This window comes from Zingiber officinale, chromosome 1B (genome assembly GCF_018446385.1).
Source record: "Zingiber officinale cultivar Zhangliang chromosome 1B, Zo_v1.1, whole genome shotgun sequence".
Classification (NCBI taxonomy): domain Eukaryota; kingdom Viridiplantae; phylum Streptophyta; class Magnoliopsida; order Zingiberales; family Zingiberaceae; genus Zingiber; species Zingiber officinale.
In genome coordinates, this window is record NC_055986.1 from 146,724,960 (window position 1) to 146,749,177 (window position 24,218).

Here is a 24,218-nt window from a genome sequence, read left to right on the forward strand (position 1 = left end):
AAAGGCCCCTGGAGCTAGGAATTTAATAACAACTCAAGCATCCAACTTGTAATCAATTCCTAATAACTAAGTGAGCGTTCTAAGTGTAAAAAGGCTTCTCCGCCTACAGTAAAGGAGATTCTGCTAGTAGAGCTTTTCATTGCCCTGGATTAACAACCTCCTTGGTTGTAACCAGGTTAAATTCTGTTTCTGTTTCTTTTTCTGTCTCCTTAATTTAGTTGTTATTTTCTTGCTGATTTAAATTCTAAGTTGAAATCCGAGGAGGGTATAGTTTACTTTTGTTTACAGCAATTCACCCCCCTCTTGCCGGTCTCCGCTGCACCAACAAGTGGTATCAGAGCCTGATCGACTCAGAAGGACTAACCGCCAACTGAAGCACTACGATCAAGACGATGGTCGGAGCGAACATCCATCCCCCGAAGTTCGACGGAGACTTCGCCACTTGGAAGCGCAAAATGGAGGTATTTTTTAAAACGGATTTTGATATTCTTATTACAATAAAATATGGTTTTGCAGCGTCGAATGACAAAGAAGAAAACACATGGAGCAAGAAGGAGCAAGCCGATTTCATCGCCAACGGAAAGGCAGAGTTCCACCTGCTCAGTGTGCTGCCGTCGCATGAGGTAAATCGGATCGGAAGCTACGACTCAGCGAAAGATCTCTGGGAGAAATTCCTGGAGCTTCACGAAGGTACTTCCGAAGCGAAGCGCGACATCCTCCGGAACCAGTTAACGAACCTCCGGATGAACCAAGGCGAGAAGGTAGCGCAACTCCAGGCGAGAATCAAGGAGTTGATAACGCAACTAACGAACCTTGGAGAAGAGGTAACCAACCGGGATTCTATCCGATACGCGCTCAATGCCTTCCCGAGAACTCCAGAGTGGGCCTCCTTAGTAGATGCGTACTACATCTCTAAGGACCTCGAGGTAAGTACGTTAGAACAATTATTTTCAACTTTTGAACTTCACGAATCTCGAGTTTCAGAACCCAACGGAGCAGAGAAGACAAGTCAGAACATTACCTTAAAGGCAAAGATGAACAGTTCTGACTCCGAAGCCTCAGTCGACGAATCCGAAACGGCACTACTGGTAAGACACTTCAATAAATTTTTTAGTACTAATAAATTTAAATCGCAGAGGCATCATCAAAAGAAGAGGACGGTTCGCTGTTATAACTGCAACGAAGAGGGACACATCAAAGATGACTGCCCAAAGCTAAAGAGAAAGGAGAAAGAAAGGGCAAAGCCAAAATACAAGAAACCAGAACCCTCCAAGCACAAGAATCTGAAGGCTACTTGGTCAGATTCGTCAACCTCTGAGTCGGACATCGAAGAATTCTCAAGGTTGGCGTTATTGGCGAACCATCAACCGGAAGAAGACTCAAGCTCAGAGATGAGCATCGATGAAGGGGGAGGAACATCAGAAGAAGAAAGCAGCAGTGAAGGGGGAGCGTCACCAGACCAGGTAAGTAAGGTACGCAATCTAACCCCAACTCAATCTTTCAAATTTATCAAGTCTCTTTCTAAAGAGTTAGATCAATTAGAAAAAGAGAATGCTGAACTAAAGTTGAACCTAGCAAGAGCATGCCCGTTAGAAATGTATGATCATCTAAAATCAGAAAATGAAAATTTAAAATTAGAAATTGAAAAATTGAAAAATAATGCATGCTTAAAGAAATTTCCAAAGTCAAAAATTAGAATTTATGGTAAATTAAATTGGTATATAAGGAAGCATTTAGGTCAACTTAGAAAAATACTAAGAAACTATGTACCCCCTAGATTTTTGAATAATCCTGTAGAAAGGAAACCCTATTGGGTTCCAAAATCTGTGCTTAATTAATTTTTCAAAAATTAAAAGCTTAAAGTGAGAAAATTAAACATTGAAATTCTCTATGGAAGCTTTGTCTAAGGAAGTGATTGTTGCTCCAATAACCAAGAAGGTCTAATGCCTCGCCACGACCTGGAAGCTAAAATATTGAAAGAAAATGTTTAATTAACTTTATAAAAATGCATTAAACAAGAATTAAATAATGTTTTAAAAGTTTATCAAATATTTGTTAAATTAAACAAAAATTCCTTAGAAATTTGTTTAAAAAAAAATAATAATAAAATAAAAAATTCATTTTTAAGACCCCATTTTTACTGTGATCAAAGGGGGAGAGAAAAGTACAAGTTTAGGGGGAGTTAGATAAATTTAAAGTTTCTTTTATTATTTTTATAAATGTTTAGGGGAAGTTAGAAAATTTTAAAATTTCCTTTATTTTTATAAAAAGTGTTGCAATTTTACTAATTGCAAAAATTATATTTAACTTGTTAGTTTAGTAATTTTTCATTAAAATTACTTTTTATGTCTATTTTAACCCTAACTTGAACTTGGGTTGATGCACATCAAAAAGGGAGAGATTGTTGGACCCCATGATAGTTTTGATGTGATCAACCAAGTTGGTTAGGTCCTGTTGTGTTTGATCCCTGTGTCTGAGTGTGCATGAGCTTAGAAACACAAGAAGTCGAGCGGAAGACGCAGCTAGCGAGAAGGACGGCACGGGAAGGGAGCCGACGGGCTCGGTGCGTCCGAAGGACGAGAGAGCTGCGGAAGAGTACTCCGGTGGGCGTGAAGAGCGTGCGCGGCGTTCGAGGGACGTTAAGCCGGGACAAAAGGCTGCTCGAGGAGAAGGCCGGGAATTGGGTTCGGGTGAGCCCTATTCCGGTTGGCCACAATCACCCAAAAAAATGGAGCATCAGAAGCTGAAGAAACCAAGCTGAAAAATGGAGCTGCCAGCTTGGAGGCGCCTCCAGCAGGCTTGGAGGCGCCTCCATCATGAAGGCGCCTTCAACCCTGTTGAAGGCGCCTTCAACAGGTCTGTTTTGACCGTTTACGCTGCGGATAAAGTTTTATCCGCTGACCGAGCTGGAGGCACCTTAAACCTTGTTAGAGGCGCCTTGGACCCTCGGGATAGAATTTCCAGGAGCTATAAAAAGGCCCCTGGAGCTAGGAATTTAATAACAACTCAAGCATCCAACTTGTAATCAATTCCTAGCAACTAAGTGAGCGTTCTAAGTGTAAAAAGACTTCTCCGCCTACAGTAAAGGAGATTCTGCTAGTAGAGCTTTTCATTGCCCTGGATTAACAACCTCCTTGGTTGTAACCAGGTTAAATTCTGTTTCTGTTTCTTTTTCTGTCTCCTTAATTTAGTTGTTATTTTATTGCTGATTTAAATTCTGAGTTGAAATCCGAGGAGTGTATAGTTTACTTTTGTTTACAGTAATTCACCCCCTCTTGCCGGTCTCCGTTGCACCAACATTTTCTCCACTGAAAGATCTCGGTTTCTTGACAATTATAGCCCAATAACAGTCTGAAGTTTAAACCTAATTGAGGCACATGCGATGCACATGAATACATCGACCATGAGGCAGATAATACAACAAAATACTAGTCTAACATCAACCGTATTCACATAAACAATGGCAGACATCATATCAGAGAGATTCATCAAAATTTTCATGCTACCTTGAATCCTTATCGATTGAAATCCTGAGGGAAATTGTGGATGTAGAGGACCATGCTTCAAAAAGCCTTGTATAATTATGGGCATAAATGACAGGTATAGCATTTGCAGCTGAAGGAGATCCATGTTTAGCGTCGAGCTGTATGATTAGCAGACAAATTGTTTGTGATGCTAGCACGCTTCAAACGCTTCTGCCGGTATCTCCAAGCCACTTGAATCCGCGTCGCAGCCATGTTTCTCCAGTACGGTGATTCATACCTGAAATTGAAATAGTAAGGGATTAGGCATTAGGCAATCTTAGATGCTATACTTGCACAAACTCTAATATAACATGGTGTATGCCAATCTACCAAGCCTCATCTCAAAAACAAATGGAGGTTATTGAAACTGGAATCGAATGGAATCACACATTCTTATATTCACTATCACTTGTCAGAGATTACCGAATGTGGTTCATCCTAGCACTTTTATCTGGTAAATCAGTTTCTATGACCCTCAAAGCACCAAGAAGCAAGAGGAAAAAGAAACATTTTTGAACCATGATGTCTTGTAGACTCAAATATGCAGAATGATGTTACAAAATCAAATGCATTGTATCTAGAAATATTGCACATTACCTGATAGCTCCTTGTACGCGTGGGTTCCTCAAGAACCGGGAGAACAATGTAGTGACTTCTTCTAGATCGCCAGCATGGAGTGCAAAAGCTTCAACATTAGTTAGACATCTAACAGTTCTAGTTGACAACAATCGCGATCCTGGGAATCGAATTTTCCCTCCCTCTGCAACGAAGCACAATCCAAGAACATGATGCTTGCATGATTTCAGTGAACCTATACACAGTTATAATACAAGAGGGGGAAAAGAACTTCACAATGCTAATTCCACATGGAACAGCATCATATATCCTATATATGAATGAGATTAGCAACTTACCCATGGTACAGTTATTAGAAAATACAATTCTAGAAACGAATAAGGGTGCTAAAGTAAAGGGCAGCCTCGTACATAAAGCTCCCACCAATGCGGGGTCTCAGGGAATGATCTATTGTATGCAGCTTTACCTTGCTTTGCAAAAGGTTGTTTTCGAGACTCGAACTGGTGACATTTAGGTCACATAGCAACAACTTTACCGTTACGCCAAGACTTCCCTTCTAATAAGGGTGCTAAAGTAACTGCGTAAGATCATTACAGTTGTGGAAACCAATGTCTCCATGTATGCCTTTTCATTCTCAGGAACTATTTACCAAGGAAAGATTTCTTGAGATTTGGAGCTCTACTAAACACAAGATGCATCTATTATGAACTTCTGGAGTATTATCCAAATATAACAGGTATGGGGTTATTTATAATATTCCTATTTATCAACAATATCCATTAGTGGAGAGGGCTACTTAAGATTCTTTGATGATGAAACCTAATGTTTTCCCCTCAACATAGAATTAGAGCTGCCTCCTCACTCGTGTTCCTCTGTTCTAGATCTTTCACGTGAGTCCCATTTAGGTAGAAGGGGCTACCTAGGGTTCCTTGAGGAAAAAATAACTAACTTTCCCCTAACAATATATAAAGTTTATTACTAAAAATGTTAACGTTTAGAACATTATAAGACCCTTCTATGCTACCCATTAAACCACATCATATTGAAACTATAATACCTGATTGCAACAACATAAATATTTGAAGTGGTCATACCTCGATTTACTGAACTGTGCTCAAGATACCAGGTAAGGAGCTCCTCGCCACATACATCACCCTCTGCTAAGGGAGCTATGTTTTCATCTGCTCCAATACTTTCCAATTTACCACGGACTATGAAAACCATCTTTTCAAATGGCCCTCCCTTATAAAAGATGTTACTTCCTCTAATGAACACCTTGTGCTTTAACTTCTCGTACATGGCGTCTAACATTGGTTCATCCATTAGGGTGAAAATGCGAACCTGCAATCAAATCATGTTCTTCATTCTCCTGCTTGTGTATGTGGAGCTATAAGTTTTGGCAATTTGATTCACGATGAAAATATAAAGTGAAAATAAGACAGCTTATAGATTTAAATGTAGAATATCATTTAAAAGAATTTTTTTAGCCATCAACATAAAGATAAATGTTAAAGTTACATCTACTTTCTTTAATTGCAAGCTAACCAACTTTAGTTTTACTAACGTTTAGGCTACTTCTAATAGCACCCTTTTTCTTTAATTTCGACAAACTTTTGAGGTAGCAAAACAATACTTCGAGAGACAAACTACTAGATATGCAACATTTTATTAACTAACTTTGTTGAGGAACCCAAAGAAATGGCGATGTATCTCTCTTTGTATGTCCTCTGGCAGATTTTCTAGTAACTCTTCTTCGTTAATGCCCCGAGTAGCTGCCCATGTAAATCGTTCAGCTTGTCTTACTTTCCTGCAATATTAAGAGAAATGGAATTGTCAAGCCAAAGATGCAATACAGGTGGAATAAAGAAGCAATTAATTGACCAAAGAATATTCAAGGCAAAAAATAGCAAAGATCAATTCTCGGTTCTCAAAGATATCTCAAATGGTTGAGTATAGTGCTACTTATTAAACGAATGGCTAATTACTTGTTCCTAAAGTGTGAGTTGTTAGGAAAGAGATCCACCTATAAATTCATGATTCAAGTTATAATCTTTATCAAGAAGCCATCTAGGAAGTTCTTCAAGTACATGCTACATTAGCTTTTGGTCATGCTATTCCAGCGGAGTTGGAAAGAGATACAAGTCTGGAAGTGGAAAGCATCACGATAGAAACCAATCCTAGTTTCACGGTAGCCTAGTTTTGTGAACAAGATCACATACACACACATCTTTAGGCCTTTCCCTTATCTCACCTTCCACAAGAAGTAATTTTCAAGTGCTCTAACTAGTGATGATGCATCAGTGTTTCCCTGTTTAATCAATTCAATGGATTGGGAAGCAATTGTAACTTGAGGAATCTCTCTTTCACACACACACATCATTAGGTCTTTCTCCTATCTCTTCTTCCACAAAAAGTCATAATTGTCAAGTGCACTGAAGCTAGTGATAATGCATCATGCTCTCCTGTTTACACATTTCAATGAAATGTAGAATTACCTCCAGCTGGTGAGGAATAATGCAAATAATTTTTACACTCCATATATTGGCTTCAAAGACCTATGCCAACATTCTTGAATCTTGTATCTGTTGTTTCCACTTTCCAGATTGTACAATATTCTTATTAGTATAGTAATTTTAAAGCAGCCTCAGACATGTCTCCTTCAAATGAGTCACACAGGATGATAAGAATAACTCAGTCTTTCTGACCATCTGCTTTAATTGAACCAACAACTGTATCCAAGAAACACCATATGTTATGAGGATACTACAACATTGTTAGACGGATGCATTATTTTGGTGAAGATCAAGTTCACAAGTGGGCACATGAACTTTTGGTGGGGATCAGTTCAGATAAAGCTTCATCAACAAATCAAATCACAGGGTCTGATTCCATTTAATTTATATTTGTTTAGCACCATTTTTAGAATACCAGCCTGTGTGATTGGCTGGAATTGGTTGTATTAAGAAAGCAATAAGAACCAGATAGAAATCAGCCATAAAACCATTAGTCCCTGACAATCGGGGCATTTAAGGATCAGACTTGGTCACTCCTAGCATGGATCAGTCACTCCTATAAACCATAATTTTATTTGGAAAAATCTTATCAGGAATCCTTAGTCGTATTCTTAAAAGTGTCAGAACAGCTTTTGCAGCTGTGAATAGCTTTCGCATCTTGTACAAAAATAAATAGCTTCACAGTTTTCCCAGCTTATACAGAAATAAACAGCCATGAGTAGGAAATCAAGAGATTTAGTTAGAAAGATATCTTTAGGAATAATTAATTTTCTATTCTCTATTAGTTTCCTATTCTCTCTTTTAGGTATTCCAATTCTAAATGAGAGAGAATTTTCCACATCAATTCTTTCCACATGGTATTAGAGCTTTAGCCTTCATTGCTAATTCTCTTTTTTTTTTTGTTTCTGCTTCTGCATTTCTTCATCATGGCTGATTCTCAAACAACTATTTTCAACAATCCTAGTCAATTTTTTGTGTCTAATGATGTAGTTCAGTCCAGGAAATTGGCGATCTGCAGAATATTTGGGCTTCCAATCGACTCAACCGGAAGAACTACTTGATAGTCTCAGGTTGTTCATACGTACCTTAAAGGTAAAGGGAAACTTAGCCATATTATTAGGATACGACCTGCCACGACTGATCCAGTTTTTGAGGCATGGGATGAAGAAGACTCTATAATTATGTCTTGGTTATAGGATTCCATGGAACCATATATCAGTGATACATGTATATTTCTCTCTACTGCTAATGAAATTTGGGATTGCATTACCCGCACTTACTCAAAAACTAGTAATGCTGCCCAAGTTTATGAACTCAAAGTTAAAGCGGGTGCTACTAAGCAGGTAGATAATATGCCACGGTTTTGCAAAATATGCAACAAGAACTCAATTACTACTAAGTAATTGAGACGCAATGTGCTGCAAATGCCATTGTTTGGAAGAATTTTATTGAAAAGGAGGGCATATATGATTTTTTGGCCGGATTAAATCCTGAATTTGATCAGGTCCGCATCCAAATCATTGGCAGACTGCATACCGCCCCTAGCAGAAGCGATCTCTCTACTCCGGGCTAAGGAAAGTCGACGAAGTGTGATGCTTGAACCCCAACCCATGGCTGGATCAGCCCTTGCTGCCAAAACTGATTCGTAGAGAAAGATAAGTATGGTGTGACTCCAATTAAAAACAATAAAGCTTATCTTTAGTGCAACTACGGTAAGAAACTGCGCCACACCAAAGAGACATATTGGAAACTACTTGGTAAACCACCAAGTCGAAAATGGGGAAGTCGTGGGGGCCAACACAAACCTTAGGTACACCTAATCAAGCAATCCATACTGAAGATAGTTCAATCCTATGCGGATTCAACAGTGTAGAAATTGAAAAACTACGAGGATTGTTGGGTTCTCTTGATAAACCGTCTGGCGCGTGCTCTTTGACTTTCTCAAGTATCCCCTCACTCCCTTTTTATATGAATATCTCAAATAGTTTTTTTGATAACTCATGGATAATAGACTCTAGTACCACAAACCACATGACTCCCAATTCTTAAATTTCCCACACTTATAACCCCAACCCAAGTAACAAAAAACAAATTATAGTAGCCAATGGATCTTTAGCTACTGTTGCTAGTTTTGAAAATGTTCACCTTACCCCTAGCCTTATCCTTAAAAACGCCCTTCATGTACCAAAATTGTTTGTCAACCTTGTTTCTGTTCAATAATTAACTACTAAACTTCACTGTTATGCTATTTTTTCCCCTTCTTATTGTGTTTCCCAGGATTAGGACTTGGGGAAGAGGATTGGACTTGCTAAGGAACATAGTGGTCTTTACTATCTTAAATCCATTAAGAAGAATAATTTGTTTTTGTCCTTTCACAGTTCTTCTAATAAAAACAACATTTGGTTGTATCACAAACATCTTGGTCATCCCTCTTTTAGAGTTTTAAAGGTTATGTTTCTTCATCTTTTTCAAGGATTGGATGTTTTTGAATTCAGTGTAATGTTTGCGAATTGGCAAAACATTCTTGTGTACCCTTTCCTATTAGCAATAAAAGATGTTCTACTCTCTTTCATTTAATTCATAGTGACATATGGGATCCTTCTAATATTCTCAATGTTTATGGGACTCAATGGTTTGTCTCCTTAATTGATGATTGTACTCGAGTTACATTGGTGTTTCTCCTCAAACAAAAATCTGATGTTAACATTGTTATTCTTAATTTCCATTCAATGATTCAAAATCAGTGAAAATCAAAAGTATTAGAACCAATAACACTAGAGATTACTTTAACCAAACCTTGTCCTCCTATTTCCAATCTTAGGGGATTATTCATGATTCATCTGGTGTTTATTCACCCCAACAGAATGGAATAGCAGAAAGGAAAAATAGACATTTACTCAACACTACTCGCGCTATTCTTTTCCACAATAATGTCCCTAAATCCTATTTGGGAGAGGCTAACCTTAATGCCACATACATGATAAACATACTTCCCTCACGTGCCCTAGATAACAAGAGTCCCATGCAACTACTCAATGATTTTTATCCTCATTTCCGAACCATAAATTAGCTTACTCTTAGGATTTTGGTTGCACTGCTTTTGTCCATATCCATAGTCTACTTCGAGGTAAACTGGACCCTCGTGTCATCAAATGTGTCCTTAGATGCTCATCCACTCAAAAAAGGTGCAAGTGTTACCACCCTTCATCTCAAAAGTTTTACATTTCGACTGATGTTACCTTCTTTGAACATACCCTGTTCTTCTCCAAGTCCTATCCTCAAGGGGAGATTTCAGTGATAAAAGATAGTATTTGTGAGTCATTTGAACCCATTAACGCTCTTGATCTTCCTCCTACTCAAGTATGTCCAGAATCACCTTCTATTCCTATTCCATCTAGTGAGTCTCCTCCAAGTGTTTCTTGTGATACTCCAAGTATCCCTCAAGTGTATTCAAGGAGAAAGGTCACTCCAAAAGCGATACAAGTCCAAGCACCTCAACCACAAAGCTCCGACCCTGATGCGGGGATCATGGTAAGATTTGACCCACCTTTACAACCTATTGAATCATCCACTGACCTAAGCCTTGACTTCCCATTGCAGTTAGAAAAGCTACTAGAGAATGCACCAAACACCCTCTCTACCCTCTCTCACTATGTTTCTCTTAAACATCTATCACGGGCCCACAAAAGATTCATTGTGAGTCTAAATACCACGACCATTCTAAATATTGTTTCTGAGGCATTGTCAAAAAGGGAATGGAAGGATACCATGAGGGAGGAAATAGATGCATTAGAAAAGAATAAGACATAGGAGGTTGTTAAGAAACCAAAGGGGAAGAATATTGTTGATTGTAAGTAGATTTTCACACTAAAGTACAATGCAGAGGGCTCTCTTGAGAGATATAAAGCTAGGTTGGTGGCAAAAGGTTATACTTAGACTTATGGGGCAGATTATCAAGAGACCTTTGCTCCAGTTGCAAAAATGAATACAGTTAGAGTTCTACTATCTTTGGTTGCACACTTCAACAGACAACTCCTACAGTATGATGTGAAGCATGCATTTCTCCATGGAGATTTAGATGAATAAATTTATATGAACCTCCCACCAGGATTTGCAAGGATACTGGTAACAGAGTATGTAAACTGAGGAAGTTCTTTATGATCTAAAACAATCTCCTAGGGCATGGTTTGGAAGATTTACAAAAGTCATGAAGAAGTCTGGGTATAACAAGCCAAGGGGGCCATACTCTCTTTGTTAAGCACTCAACATTAAGGAAGGTGACGACTCTTCTAGTCTATATGGATGATATCATTGTAACTGGAAATGATGAAAAGGAAAAACATGATCTAAAGCAGCAATTGATAGAGGAGTTTGAAATAAAGGAACCGACAAAAGGTACTTAGTATTGAGATAGCATACTCTACTAAAGAAATTTTTATTTCTTAGCAGAAGTATGTGACTGATCTATTAGCTTAAACGGGGAAGATTGGGTGTAAGTCGATTATAGTCCAATGAATCCAAGTCACAAGATAGGAGAAGCTAAGGAAGAACCAACCGTTGACAAAAGAATGTATCAGAGGTTGGCTGGTAGACTCAAATACCTTGCTCACACTTGTCCGGACAGAGCATATGCTGTGAGTGTATTCTGTCAATTCATGCATGATCCAAGAGAATTTCATCTTCAAGCTATTTATAGAGTATTACATTACTTGAAAGGCACTCCGAGAAAGGGAATTTTGTTTAAGAGAAATGAGACACTAGCTTTAGAAGCTTACACATAAAGTCGTCAATTTAGGTTGGATCCGTCAGGTTGGCCCATCTCGCCATACAATTTAAGCATGTAAGATTGGAATTTTATCAACTCAAGTCTGTTGCGGGTCGACCCGCCTAGGCCCGCAACAGGCTTGGGTTGGCCCGCGGGTTAAGAAATACATGTAAGCAAAGTTTTATATCAATTTATTATATTTCTTTGCTATAATTTTAGAATAAAAATAGTACTTTCATCAATCATAAGTACTCGTTTGTCCCCATTTACATTTAAAATATTTGTTTCTAAATACATTTGATTGATGAAACCTTTCCGAAGTAAAACATTAAAAAATATAAAATTTTTAAAAAAAATTTAAAATTTTTGATGGGCCCGTGGGTTGTCCCGCCTAACCCGTAACCCTCCTTGGATTTGGTTGGGTTGGGAATTTCCCAACCTAGCAAGATGATGGGTTGCCCCCCCACCCCACCCCCCCCCCCCCCCCCCCCCCCCCACAAATGGCTTGCATGCCATGGACCGACCCACCCCGCCACGGGTTGGCCCGTCTAATAGTTCTACTTAGAGTAGATAGAATATCAACAACAAAATATTGTACTTTCCTTGATGGTAATCTGGTGACATGGAGGAGCAAGAAGTAAAATGTGGTGGCAAGATCATCTGCAAAATCAGAATTCAGAATCATTGCTAAAAGATTATGTGAACTACTCTGGTTGAAGATTATTCTGGATAATTTGAAAATCAAATGGGAATCTCACATAAAACTCTATTGTGACAATAAAGCAGCTATCAATATTGCTCATAATCCTATTCAACATGATAGGACTAAGCATATTGAAATTGATAGGTATTTCATCAAGGAAAATTTGGAGGAAGAATTAGTGTGTATGTCATATGCCCCTTCAGAATTATAATTGGTTGATGTGTTAACAAAGGGACCGAACAATTCTAGATTTCATGATCTTACAGTCAAGCTTGGAATGGAAAATAACTATTCCTTGGCTTGAGAGGAAATGTCGAACAACTATGAACAACTTTCATGTTCACAGCTTTCGCAGCTTGTACAAAAATAAATAGTCGTGTCAAAGAGCTGAGAACACTTTTCCAGCTTGTACAAAAATAAACAGCTAAGCACAAAGTAGGAAATCAAGAGATTTAGTTAGAAAGATATCTTTAGTAATAATTAATTTCATATTCTCTCTTTTATTGTAATTTTGTATATAATAATGGGTATTCCCATTATGAATGAGATAGAATTTTCCACGTCAATTCTTTCCAAAAAAGCGGGCGAGTATGAGTGAAAGGAGATAAACTCCATGCAGCCATAAAGACAAGGACAGGAATCTACTTTATTACAGAAATTAAGTAAAAGATTACAACTAAGTGCATACATAGTGGTAAAAACAGAAGTACAAAATTTGAGAGTTCATAACAACATAGAAATTTAAGTCCCAAACCTTCTTAATGCTTCAGGTAATCGCCGATGGCTCATCCATCGTTCAACATCACGTCGTCGAAGTTGCATTTCTAGTCTCCTTGATTAGCAAAAGGGAAAGATGTAAGCTTTTGTATAAAAAGTACAGATATTGCTTGGTTTTTATAGTTTAACATCTATGATTCAGTAAACCAATTACTTTGGCTTCTCTAATATTAAAAATTTTACTATCAGACAAAAACTTTTACAAGATTATGCGATCTGCACAATTTAAACAGGATTGAAGGAAATGAAAATGCCAGGTTGCTTAATCACAAGCAATATTCCCCCAAAATAAAAGAGAGCTAATCTAGTCTCTTGGAACTGATCTCACTGGCCATTCAAACATTTATCCGTCTGGTAATAACTAGATCATTTCATCACTGTCTCTGAAATGTGAAAGTTGCAAGACAACTTCATCCACAACGACTAGACATAATTGAAGTTCCCTTCCAAAACTCAAAAAAGACATAAAGAAGCTAATAATAAATGGGGTAGCTGTTGTCAAGGGTAGGTGACAATCCTCAGCTAACAGGCAAGATTTCTACATGACGTTTGCACATTCACTGAGTGGCAATCCAATCTCAAAAATTTCCACTAGAACAATTTAATTTTCCCTTCTAATAAATCTTGTGCGTTATCATCCAATACATACATGAAGACTGAAAAAGTTATTATACTAAAAGAGGAGCATCTTGACATTGGCAACTAATACCATGAATAGTCTGGCCTTGTAATTGAACAAATGGGATGCATAAACTTAGACATCTTGGTGCAAAATATCAATGAAAATATTGCAACAGATCATAGGGTAGATGTAAAAGACATTTTATTATATATATATATAGAAACATCTACTGTTGCAATGATTGGACAAGATCAAAAAACATTATGATCATCTACTACAAAAATATCCCTAGACAGAAGCAGATTAATAGGTTAATTAGGAAACACTTTCCTCTTAAAAATAATAACCACAAGAGACTCTGGAAATGATTAAAATAGCAGGAGTATTGGTGGCTTTTTACCTTCTACCAAGAGACTGGAGAAAATTTTGCATATTCCCAATAAGCAAGGCAAAAAGAAGCAGCCCCGCTCCAATGATCGCCATAGTGAACAAAACTTCCCACACAAAATAACTTGGAACTAGATTACCCGCTAAGGTACTTATTTGCTAGGAAAACAAAGAAAAAATTTAAAATGTTGGATAACAAAGGGAAATTTTCTGCTTATCGCATAAAAATTCAAATTTTCAGATGAATCATATATAAAGATAAAGATGTCAGCAGTTAATTAAGCAAATAAAAACTAATAATTAGTGTAATGAGGAACAATGAAACAAGATAGTGAACTTATAAATTTTAACAATGAAAAAGGACAATTTCCTCTTAACCAAAACTTATTACATTGGGAAAGAATCTATGAACAACTTGGTAATATAAATTTGGATTAGGAATAAAATTAATTAGCATGTTAAATTTTGCATAGAAGCCGAATATTCCATTTTTTTTCTCAGGTTTTACATTTGGGAGAACTTCTATATTATTAAGATGCAGGTGTTTCATATTTTGCATCTAGGACTTCAGCTATGTTTACTTAAGAGGGAAGAAAGAAATCAAAAAGATCAGAAAGAAAGCGAGGATGGAAACCATCCTAAAGATATTAGCTTGCACAATAGAAAATAGGGAGACTATAATCCTAAACTATGCAAGTATGATTTTACCTATTCTTCCCACCTCTTTTCTCTTCACTTGGTGCACCATGGAGCTCTACTTTTGGGTAACACCAGCAACAACATGCGCTACCATTAGCAATGCTGTTGGCACCATGTGGGCACTCGCAACTAGCACTTTTGTTGGAACATGCAGCTTGCCCCAAGCATAGCCGAGTTGGTCACCACATGGTAGATTTGCAGAAATGGGCAAGGGTCGTTCCCAATGACCTTTTGCAGAAACAGTTGGCATCAATGACTTACCTTCATGTCAAGTAATTTGGCACCCATGGAGAAGAAAAGAAAGAGATGAGGACTTGTCAAACATTTGAATCTCTCTATCAGTTTCTTAGTACTATGGCAAAAGATTGATTTGAAGGCAAAAGATTGATTTAACTTCTCATATTCTTCCATCTCTTTTCTCTGCAGGCAACATTTTCATCACCTCTCTTCCTAAAATCTTCCGTAATTTTTTTCATCATCCCCAAATTATCTCCAAGTATATAGGACCGCATGCCTTGCATTACAGCCCTTAGAATGGATACAAACAATTATGATTCTTAGTTCTCTAGGGGTTTTGACCAACTTATTTAATGTGGCAACAAGTTAACCCAACATATTATATGGGTGATGAGAAAAATGAATTGATATAATATTTTTCCACGAAGAGAAAAGAAACAAGGGCACATAACAAATTTTATTTACAACCTCAAATGCGGAATTAGTTTGATAATCTTGTTTGGCCTCTCTGCTTCCCAAGGCTTACATTTACTTATTACCCAGGCAAAGGAGATTTTGACTTCATAAAAGGAGTACATACTATTTAAATTAATTAGTTATACATGATTTTGAAAACCATTCATGTCAGCTAGCATAAGCAAAACCTATCATTTCATAGTCCACCGACACTAAAAAAGCCTCTGATACTACCACCCTCATCTTCCCCATGTCACATCCTCGCTACTTGTTCAGATCAAGACTAGTGTGTCTTCCTCCCTGTCAAGACTAACACCTTCCTCGACTATGTTGAGACCAGAGGAGACCACTGAGATGAGCTTTTCAGCACAAGACCATTGGCTACTTCTCAACAACACTTATATTGCCTCAAGTAGGCTTACCAGGTCCTCTGCAGCTGCATGGCCTTGGCATGGGATGAACACCAAGCTCGGCACAGTTGGCACATCTCATTTCTATTGAGGACCAATGCCCAAACACGAAGTGCCTTGAAGTTATCCATATCCAGTATATGAAAAGACAACAAAAATAAGATTCTCAACTATTGTAGGAAAAAAAAATACTATTTGACCTAAAAAGCACCAAGTTGAGCTAAGCACCCACAAGCAACCAAGCTTTGGCTTCTCATATATAGTTTGATGTTTTGTATGTCTACACACACACATACATATATAAACTCTATAGGAAATATTGTAGTTTAAGACTTCTTCCTTAATAAAGGATTTATTCCATGCTCAGAATTCTATCTATCCCAAAATTAGAATTTCCAATTGCATTTCTTCATAGTCCTTGATGACTGCACAAAAAGTCCATGAAGGGTGATAAAACAAGTAGACAACAGAACAGTTAGACTCCTGGGTTTAACAAGATTATTAGAAATTCAAGCTCACAAGTTAATAGTCAATCTAGGGTTTAACAAGATATGTAGTATCACAACCGTATAACTACTAGAAACTGGCTAGAGAATTTCAATTTAAGTACAACATATGTAATATTACCTGAAAACCCCAAAATAGAGCATAAATATATCTTTGTACAGCACTATGTTGAGTGGTTAGCAAAACAGCTTGCTGGTAGATCCCATAACTAAAGTTTCCCTTATCAGTGTCAAAGCAAGAAATAGAATTGGAATCATTAACCCACATTCCATCAACACGTCCTTCATCAAATTCACCACAATCTATCAAAGTTCTACAATTTTGAAGCTGAGACAAAGTACAGGCATCCTGTAGACACTGATTTACTCTCTGAAAAAAACAATGAGGAAAAAATGTCAACATTTCATTCTGATAATGGTTACCAATTGGTGATAGTCTATAGGAGGGGTCTAAATGCCGCTATAGAGCAGAAGTTTATGCAGATTTTTTTTAAAAAAAGTGTTAAATTATGCAAAAATTATAGGCTAATTAAGCAGCTCAATGACACAGTGTAGCTGTGGAGAGATCAGGAGGGCAAAGATAGGAATATTATCATTTTGGTTCAACTAGCAAATTCCTATTCCAGAATCTTTTTTTTTATAATGCTTAATAAAATTGTGAAAAAAGACAAATGCCACATGATTTATTTTTTACCTAATAATATGTAGGGCTTCATAGAGATCAAATTAGTTAGTATATTTAAATGTAAAGAACCTTATAGATATAAAAGACGCAATAAAGTATTAACTGGTTTCTTTTAACATTATATGATAGACATCTAGTGATTTTGATGCTGAAAAAATTGCTAGCGTAAAAAAATGGATTATACTATGAAATTATGAAAAAGGGAAAAAGTTTTTTTTTTAAAACAAGTAACAAGTTTCTCTAACAATTTATTTGCTAATATGCCTCTAAGTTCCATGATAAAATGTACCTAAAAATAAGTGTCCAATGTACTCAATTTGATTTTCACCTATAAAATAGAAAATGCTTTCTAGAGAGATCTTGCACAAGGCTTTGTTAATTCATAAGGCTTTAATTACATCTCTAGAAAATTTAAATGGGTTAATAGTTGTAAAGGAATGAATGTTAGAGCAAAATACCTGCAAACAACCAACACAAATGAAAATGAAGACAATTCTAACACAAAATTTACATAGAAAATAGTAGAAGGGAAAGATCACAGGTGAGGGAAAAGAGAATCTCGCTATATGATAAGTGGCAAGTACTCAAGTATTGATGGATAGTCATTCGGCAGGTTCTCAAAGGGTACAAGATAGTCATTGAGCAATGCTACCAGGAAACCATCATATCTTACTCAAATCAACATTGAGAAGTTGTTTTAATTCCAATTTATCTTAAGGGTAAATACATATCAAAATCTTAATGGGTAAATGTGATCATCAACCCAAAATTTCTTGCATCAAAATCTTTTAACCAAATACAGCGGAGCCATGACAAAAAGGCACACCAAACATCATATTTAATCCACAAATTACACAAAAACACGGACTTTCAAGATCTAAAAGAATATGCATAGCAATTCTTGTTAGTGCAAAAAAAAAAAAGGGAATTTTGAGTGAGTTCTCGTGACAAAAAAGGATTTTTGATGATTCAATAACCTCTTGCCATTTGGTATATACATAAAACTGGGTAGGCCTCAAAGAGTTGATGCATCCATGGAAAACATCAACTCTAATGAAGCATCAAAACTATATTGATAAAAATTAGCAATCCAAACCCCAAAGTACTAATAACTAGAAAAAGTACACAGTTTAACAAATAAATTAGTCTAGTTTTCCAAGTAGTTCAAACCCTATAAATTTTTGTAAAATTCAGCATATATTCCTTTTGAATTCTAGATGTATCATTTTTTAAAGTCTGGTTGATTTCTTCAGTGCCTAATAAATTTGTTTACTGCAGTGGTATTGTCTAATTTTCCCTCTTCTTGTTAGCTTTTGTGCATGTATTTTCATTGTCACTAGCCAGTTGGTTCTTTTAGTCTGCTTAGTTGGAGAACACCAGTATTTTCTTTGCACCTTTATGCATAATGGAATCCTTCAGATGCTGTGAGAGAGAAAAAAAAATGGTATTTTACAAAAGCATGCACTTAAAGTTTGGTAATTAGCAAACCATGCACCATAGGGTCAAATTTACTAAAGGGCGCAGCTTTCCATTTTTTACATCCCAAAATATCTTACAATTGTCCAAACACTTTTTAAAACTTTTAAAAATATTCTGATATTTTTCTAGTGCTCTAAATCAGCAAGGCCACAAATCGATTCCTGAGAGTGTGGTGATTTCAATTTTTATCTCCTTTATCATTTTGACTAACATTTCCAATGAATAACGACAACAACCAAGTTTTTATATCATTAACTAGAGTCGGCTATATGGATCCTCCTACATCATTGAACTTAATACCCTACTATATCCTCATCTGTATTTAAATAAATTTTATCTTATTTTAGTGTTGCAATCCAAGTCTTCTTTAGTCTCTCTTCCACGATTAATATACATATTTGTCATAGTTTCATATCGTGAGTCATTTACTGGTCGCCTAAGTAAATATATATACTAAACGTGTTTCTCAAAGTTTTCCATCAATAGACGCAACCTAATTTTTCTTCTAATGTAATCCGCTTGGAGTCTTCACTCTCGCCATTAAAACCTTTAAGTTTTTCTAGGTCAATAGTCACATATTGTCATTTCCAATGATCAATTTAAAAAAAAATAAGGGCACAAATATACTCATAGGAGCACTATGAATGCCATAATGATCCCATATTGTTATTTTGACCAACTAAAAAGTTATCAAAGTAATTTTTTTGGCCAAATCATGTCAATGGACTTTTTCCAATGGTCAAAATCAAAAAGTGATTTTGAGTTGTGAATGAACTCCTAGAAGCACTATAGATACAATGGTGGTCTCATGTTGTCTTTTTTGTACCATTAAAAAGTGATCTGGGCAACACACTTACATATCTTTCAAGTGGTTAGAATAAAAAAGTAAAGTATGAATGGACTCTTGGAAGCACAATGAATGCAATGGTGGTCTCATGTTATTATTTTACACACCATTAATATATTCTTGTAGTGAAAACTAATCAGAGTGTTTTGGCCAAACCATCATAATTACATATTCAATAGTCAAAATGACAATATGAGACCCATTGCATTCATGGCCATTTAGGAGTTCATCTAGTGGTCAAAATAGCAATATGACACTACCATTGTGCTCATAATTCTCCTAGAAGTTTATTCATATCCTTACCTTTTGATTTAAATCCGATCAAAGTGTTTTGTCCAAAAGTTTTTCCAGTGTTCAAAATAACAATATGAAACTACAATTTCATTCATGCTGCTCCCATGAATCCATTCATCTCCTAACAGAAAGATCAACCAACTTGAGGGGTTGAAATGACAAAATTTAACAACTATTGGATTCATCGTGCTCTCAAGAATCAGTGCTTTTATTGAATTTGACCACTAGAAAATCATCAAAACATTTTTAAAAGTTTTGAAGGCATTTAGAAAACTACAGGGATAGTTTCAGAATGTCAAAATGGGAAGGTGCACCCTCTATTAAATCTGAAATTATGAGCATGATTTGGTAATTTATCAAACTTAGTGCCCTTTTGTAAAATGCCTAAAAACTAACTTTAGTGGTAGTCTAGGGTCTAGGCAACTGATTTATTTGGTGTTATTTTAAAGTTTAAACTGATGTTTAGTTCGAATGAGACACATTATCAAGTTTACTTATTTTGTTTTCAATCCATTGTTTTCCATGGTCCTGTTTCAAGGAAGAAGTTGCATCATCAAGCTTAACTATTTTTAGTGTTTTGACAACTCTCACACTAAATGATGTTTCTTTGATGTCACCACATTTTTAATTTTGGATGATTCAACCATGAAATTGGATGGTTCATTTTACATCATGCATCCCCACAAAAGTTGGTACAAAGCCAAATACAAAATTACCATCTCTATTTTTTTTCTCTAACCTTTTCTACAACCTCCTCACCCTAGTTGATGAATAGTTGTCTTGATGCTCCTACTACACTAATTTGACCAACTAAGAACTTTACTGTTAACTTGACAAAGTAGTGATGAGCCTACTTGAGTCATCGACTTTTAGTTTGAGCAACTCTGCTGAGAGTTGCAAACGAGCCAAGTCTTGAGATTGTTTGGTAAGGTAACCTAGCTAATCGAAGCCAACCTAAATTAACCAAGCTGCTATAATGATTGTGCAAGCTTGGCTTTTTCTTTTTAAAGCTCGAGTTTGGTTTAATTTTGAATTGAGATTGGTTTGTTTAGATGTTATCGAGCTCTTAATTTGAGTTTGTTTGATTTTATGAAGTTTTTATATTTTTTAAATTTATTTAGCTGATTAATAAGCTTGTTATTACAAGCTTGTTTGTTCATTTTGAGACTTTTGTTTATTTACAAGTTTGATAAGAGCTTTGTCGATGGACATAGTTTATAAGTTTTGTTAGCGGGGGCAGTGTTCACAAATAGTTTACAATCTCTTTCACCAACTTTAATGAGTTGAACTCATATGTATTCAAAATTGTTCATTTACTTTAATAAGTTATTCAAGTTTGTACCTCTAATTAACCTTGTGCATGTTCAATGGACATAAACAAACCCTTACCAACAAGCATGCTCATAAATATTTGGTTCGTTTACAACCCTAGCTTTGATACTTTAGATGTGTTTGTTGATTATTTTGATAGTATTGACTTGACAAACGAGCCACTTAATAGATCTATGCTTGAACAACTTATTAAACTAAATGAAAAAGTTTGAACTCATGTGCTCAACTTGTTAATATTCATGAATAAAGATAGTAAACTATTTATGAATTCATGAATAATGTCCACGAACAAAGGTTGTGAACCATGTTCATTAACAAATCTCTTATTAAAAATGTAAATAAACCAAGAATCTCACAAAACAATAAATAAGTTTTGAATAAAAGTTCATTAACCAACCAAACAATCTTAAAAATATAAAAATTTCAAACAACCAAACAAGGTTGAATTAAGAAATTGATACATCTAAATGAACCAAGCTCGAACTAAGCTCATGTTTGAAAAAAAGAAACCAAGGCAAGCTTGGCTTGAACTTTTCAACAACTTGGTTTATTTTGAGCTCAAGTTGGCCTAACTCGGTTGTCTTATCAAACAAGCCTAAACAACAAAAAAAACATGATTCGACTTGGCTCGTTTACCTCACTAGCAATCACTAGCTCTTTAGCATTGTCACTTTTACCATTATTTGGTATCAGCAATGTTTTTTTTTAATGTTAATAATATCTTCATTTTCAATTTCTTCAAATGGACCATACAAAATCGGTGTTGTTATCTAGGAAAATAAGAGGTGCAACTAGACCCCACCAAAATTAAGAAGTCAAATGAAGAAGTTGAAAGAGAAGACATTAAAATTGCAAAACATAAATTGCCATCAAATACAATAAAGATGATAGAGGAAAATGGTTGCTGCTCATGCTTATAAATACTACTAGTAGTTAAGAGCAAGGTTTAAAATCTCGACCCATGCCGAGGTTTCGGTCCTAGACCAGAATGTTACAGTTTCGGTATCGTATCGTGTTATGTCGATACAGTTTCAGTATTTTTTTATTTATATATATAGTAATTATTAGATAAATATGTTTATCGTGTATAATTTAAAAATAAATTGTATATTGATTTTATATAAGTTCTTTGAACAACTTAATATGGCTAGAAAAAATAATTAAATATAGTTTTCTTGAAAGATGTATTAATTACTCGAATTAAAATTGATACATCATAAATATATAAATTAATTATTTAATCAATTAATTAATTATTAGTTCAAATCTTATATATTTAAAATAGTTTAAAAAATCAAAATATCAATTAGACAGGAAAAAAATATAAAATAATAATATAAAATTATCATAATATAAATATAATTCATTAGAATTTTTTAGAAGTTTTTAAGAATTTTTAAATAAATTTAAAACAATAAAAAAGAATTTTTATAATATTAATTAATATATTTTTATTTTAAATATATTTTTTATATATTTTATAGGGATAATTTAATTAGGGTTTATAAAAATCTAAAATATCACATCTCATTGGGTAATGTTTAAATTAATTAAATCTTTTTTTTTCTTTTGTTATAGTACTTAGCAAACAACGCTCACACGACACTTCCGACGGCGGCGGGGGTGTCGCGCAATGCTTCCAGTGCCACCGGAAGCATCGTGGTACGCTTCTCGCGACATCAGAAGTGACACCTCGGCCGACACTGGAAGCGTCGTAGTGCGTCCTACGACGCTTCTGGTGGCGCCGAGGCGTCTGCGATCATTGATCGCCCGTAGATGACCCATGCGAAATTTATTCGCGTGCTGTGTTGGTTTCGTTTATGCACTGGAACAGTAAATTCCGGCGATTTCAAGCGACACGGCTCGACACTTCAACCCCTGGTTAAGAGCACATCATAGGTGCCTAAACCATAGTTTAAAAAATCATTTTGTGTCAATCAACATAGCGAAGCTTACTAGTGTGTCAGTTGACGGACAAGCGAAAAAGCCATTGAAAAGTCTAACAACCAAAATGCCATTGGAACATTTATACTATGCATGTTCAATGCATTCACTCCCCGGTGACTCCCAATCTGGTTTCTTCCTCCGCAAACGATGAAGGTGGCCAATGAACTCAACAATTTTTTCCACCCTTTATGAGCCACAACAACAACAAACTCCATGGTTCTTTCCTCCTGTCCTCCTAAATTGTTCTTTCACAACTGATGGTGCAGCAAGCAATAAATGCATTTGGCGACTACAATTATTTCTTGCTCCATCTGTGAGCTACGACAACAATAACCACTATGATTCACTCATCCATTTGTCTGGATTTGTTCTTCTACAACTGATGGCTCCAGTTTTGGACTTCGACTTCATAATCATAGAGGTACCCGACTAGGCTTTGAAGCTAGGCGTCTTCCTCTTCTCCCGAATCTTCTTTATCTTCTCCTCTCTTCCTTCTCTTCGGTGCCTCCAACATAGTGTGTCGGCATGTCTGACATGACACAATATAGTCTCATTTCAGCCACGGATAAAAAACCCAGCTTGAAACAAGATTCCAAACTTCGACTCGTTTGTAAAGTCTACATTATCACAATTCTCAGTGGAAGAAATCAAGAGAGTTACACATGATCTGGAACAAAAATATAATAGAAAAGGAGCATAAGAGGAGAAAATGATTCCTTGAGTCCCATGGTTTAAAATCTCGTGCCACACCGAAGGGCACGGGTAGAATTTATCGTACTGCCTATGGACTGACACTACACAACACACTCCCGAGTGAGACCCCGCCGTCATGCAGAAGCCTCGCCCAAAGCCCTAAGGCCCCATGGAAACCACAGAGGCCCCGCGACCACTAAGAGACCTTGCGTGAGCCCCACAACCACACAAGACCGCAGGTTGTTTTTTTTTTCAATTTTAAAAATTTTCCTTTAATTTTTAACAGTTATTTTCTTTTTTAATTTTTTTAATAGTTAATTATTTCCCCTCTCTCTTTCTTCCCATATTTTATTTTATTTTTATTCTTATCATCTTAACACATATGGAAAAAAAATTCTAATTCTAGATTAGTTAATCCTAAATTGACTTTTACTCCATCTTAATTTTTAAAATATTAATTTAATCTAATAATAAGTATCTATAATAATCAAATATTATAATAATATTTTTTAATTAATATATTTTATATAAAAAAGTACTAGCTCATGGTACGATACTAAAATCATATTATTCTGATCATAAAATGAAACTCCAATACAATTTGAAATTTTAAGTCATGTCTTGAGGTTCATCGTCGCAACACGAAACAATATGAGATGTAAGTGAAGTATCCAATGGTACAAAAGAAACAACATAAATTGAAGATGTCACTAGTGACATCAAGTAGTGTCATTATTCAATTTAATTGGTGAAAATGTTAGAAATT

General features: G+C 35.9%; 2 protein-coding genes across 3 annotated transcripts in view; both read right to left on the reverse strand.

The window, feature by feature from the left end:
- The window catches only part of LOC121984270 (probable cyclic nucleotide-gated ion channel 20, chloroplastic), a 173,018-nt gene that overhangs the window by 134,310 nt on the left and 14,490 nt on the right, over nucleotides 1–24,218 (reverse strand). The window lies entirely within an intron of this gene.
- Nucleotides 3,176–22,597, reverse strand: LOC121992587 (probable cyclic nucleotide-gated ion channel 20, chloroplastic). The gene is made up of 8 exons (XM_042547073.1): nucleotides 22,412–22,597; nucleotides 16,297–16,635; nucleotides 13,881–14,026; nucleotides 12,836–12,913; nucleotides 5,778–5,907; nucleotides 5,195–5,441; nucleotides 4,122–4,284; nucleotides 3,176–3,762 (listed from the first exon to the last, which is right to left on the reverse strand). The coding sequence occupies exons 1-8, from the start codon at nucleotides 22,595–22,597 to the stop codon at nucleotides 3,633–3,635; spliced, it is 1,419 nt and encodes a 472-aa protein (XP_042403007.1). The 3' UTR covers nucleotides 3,176–3,632.

Coding starts and splice junctions, on each gene's coding strand:
- LOC121992587 (XM_042547073.1), bottom strand. CDS start 22,597: ATGGGTCATCTACGGGCGATCAATGATCGCAGACGCCTCGGCGCCACC. Junction 12,914..13,880: donor CTCCAGTCTCTTGGTAGAAG/GTAAAAAGCCAC, acceptor TTGCTAATCAAG/GAGACTAGAAATGCAACTTC. Junction 4,285..5,194: donor GCACAGTTCAGTAAATCGAG/GTATGACCACTT, acceptor GCTTCGTTGCAG/AGGGAGGGAAAATTCGATTC.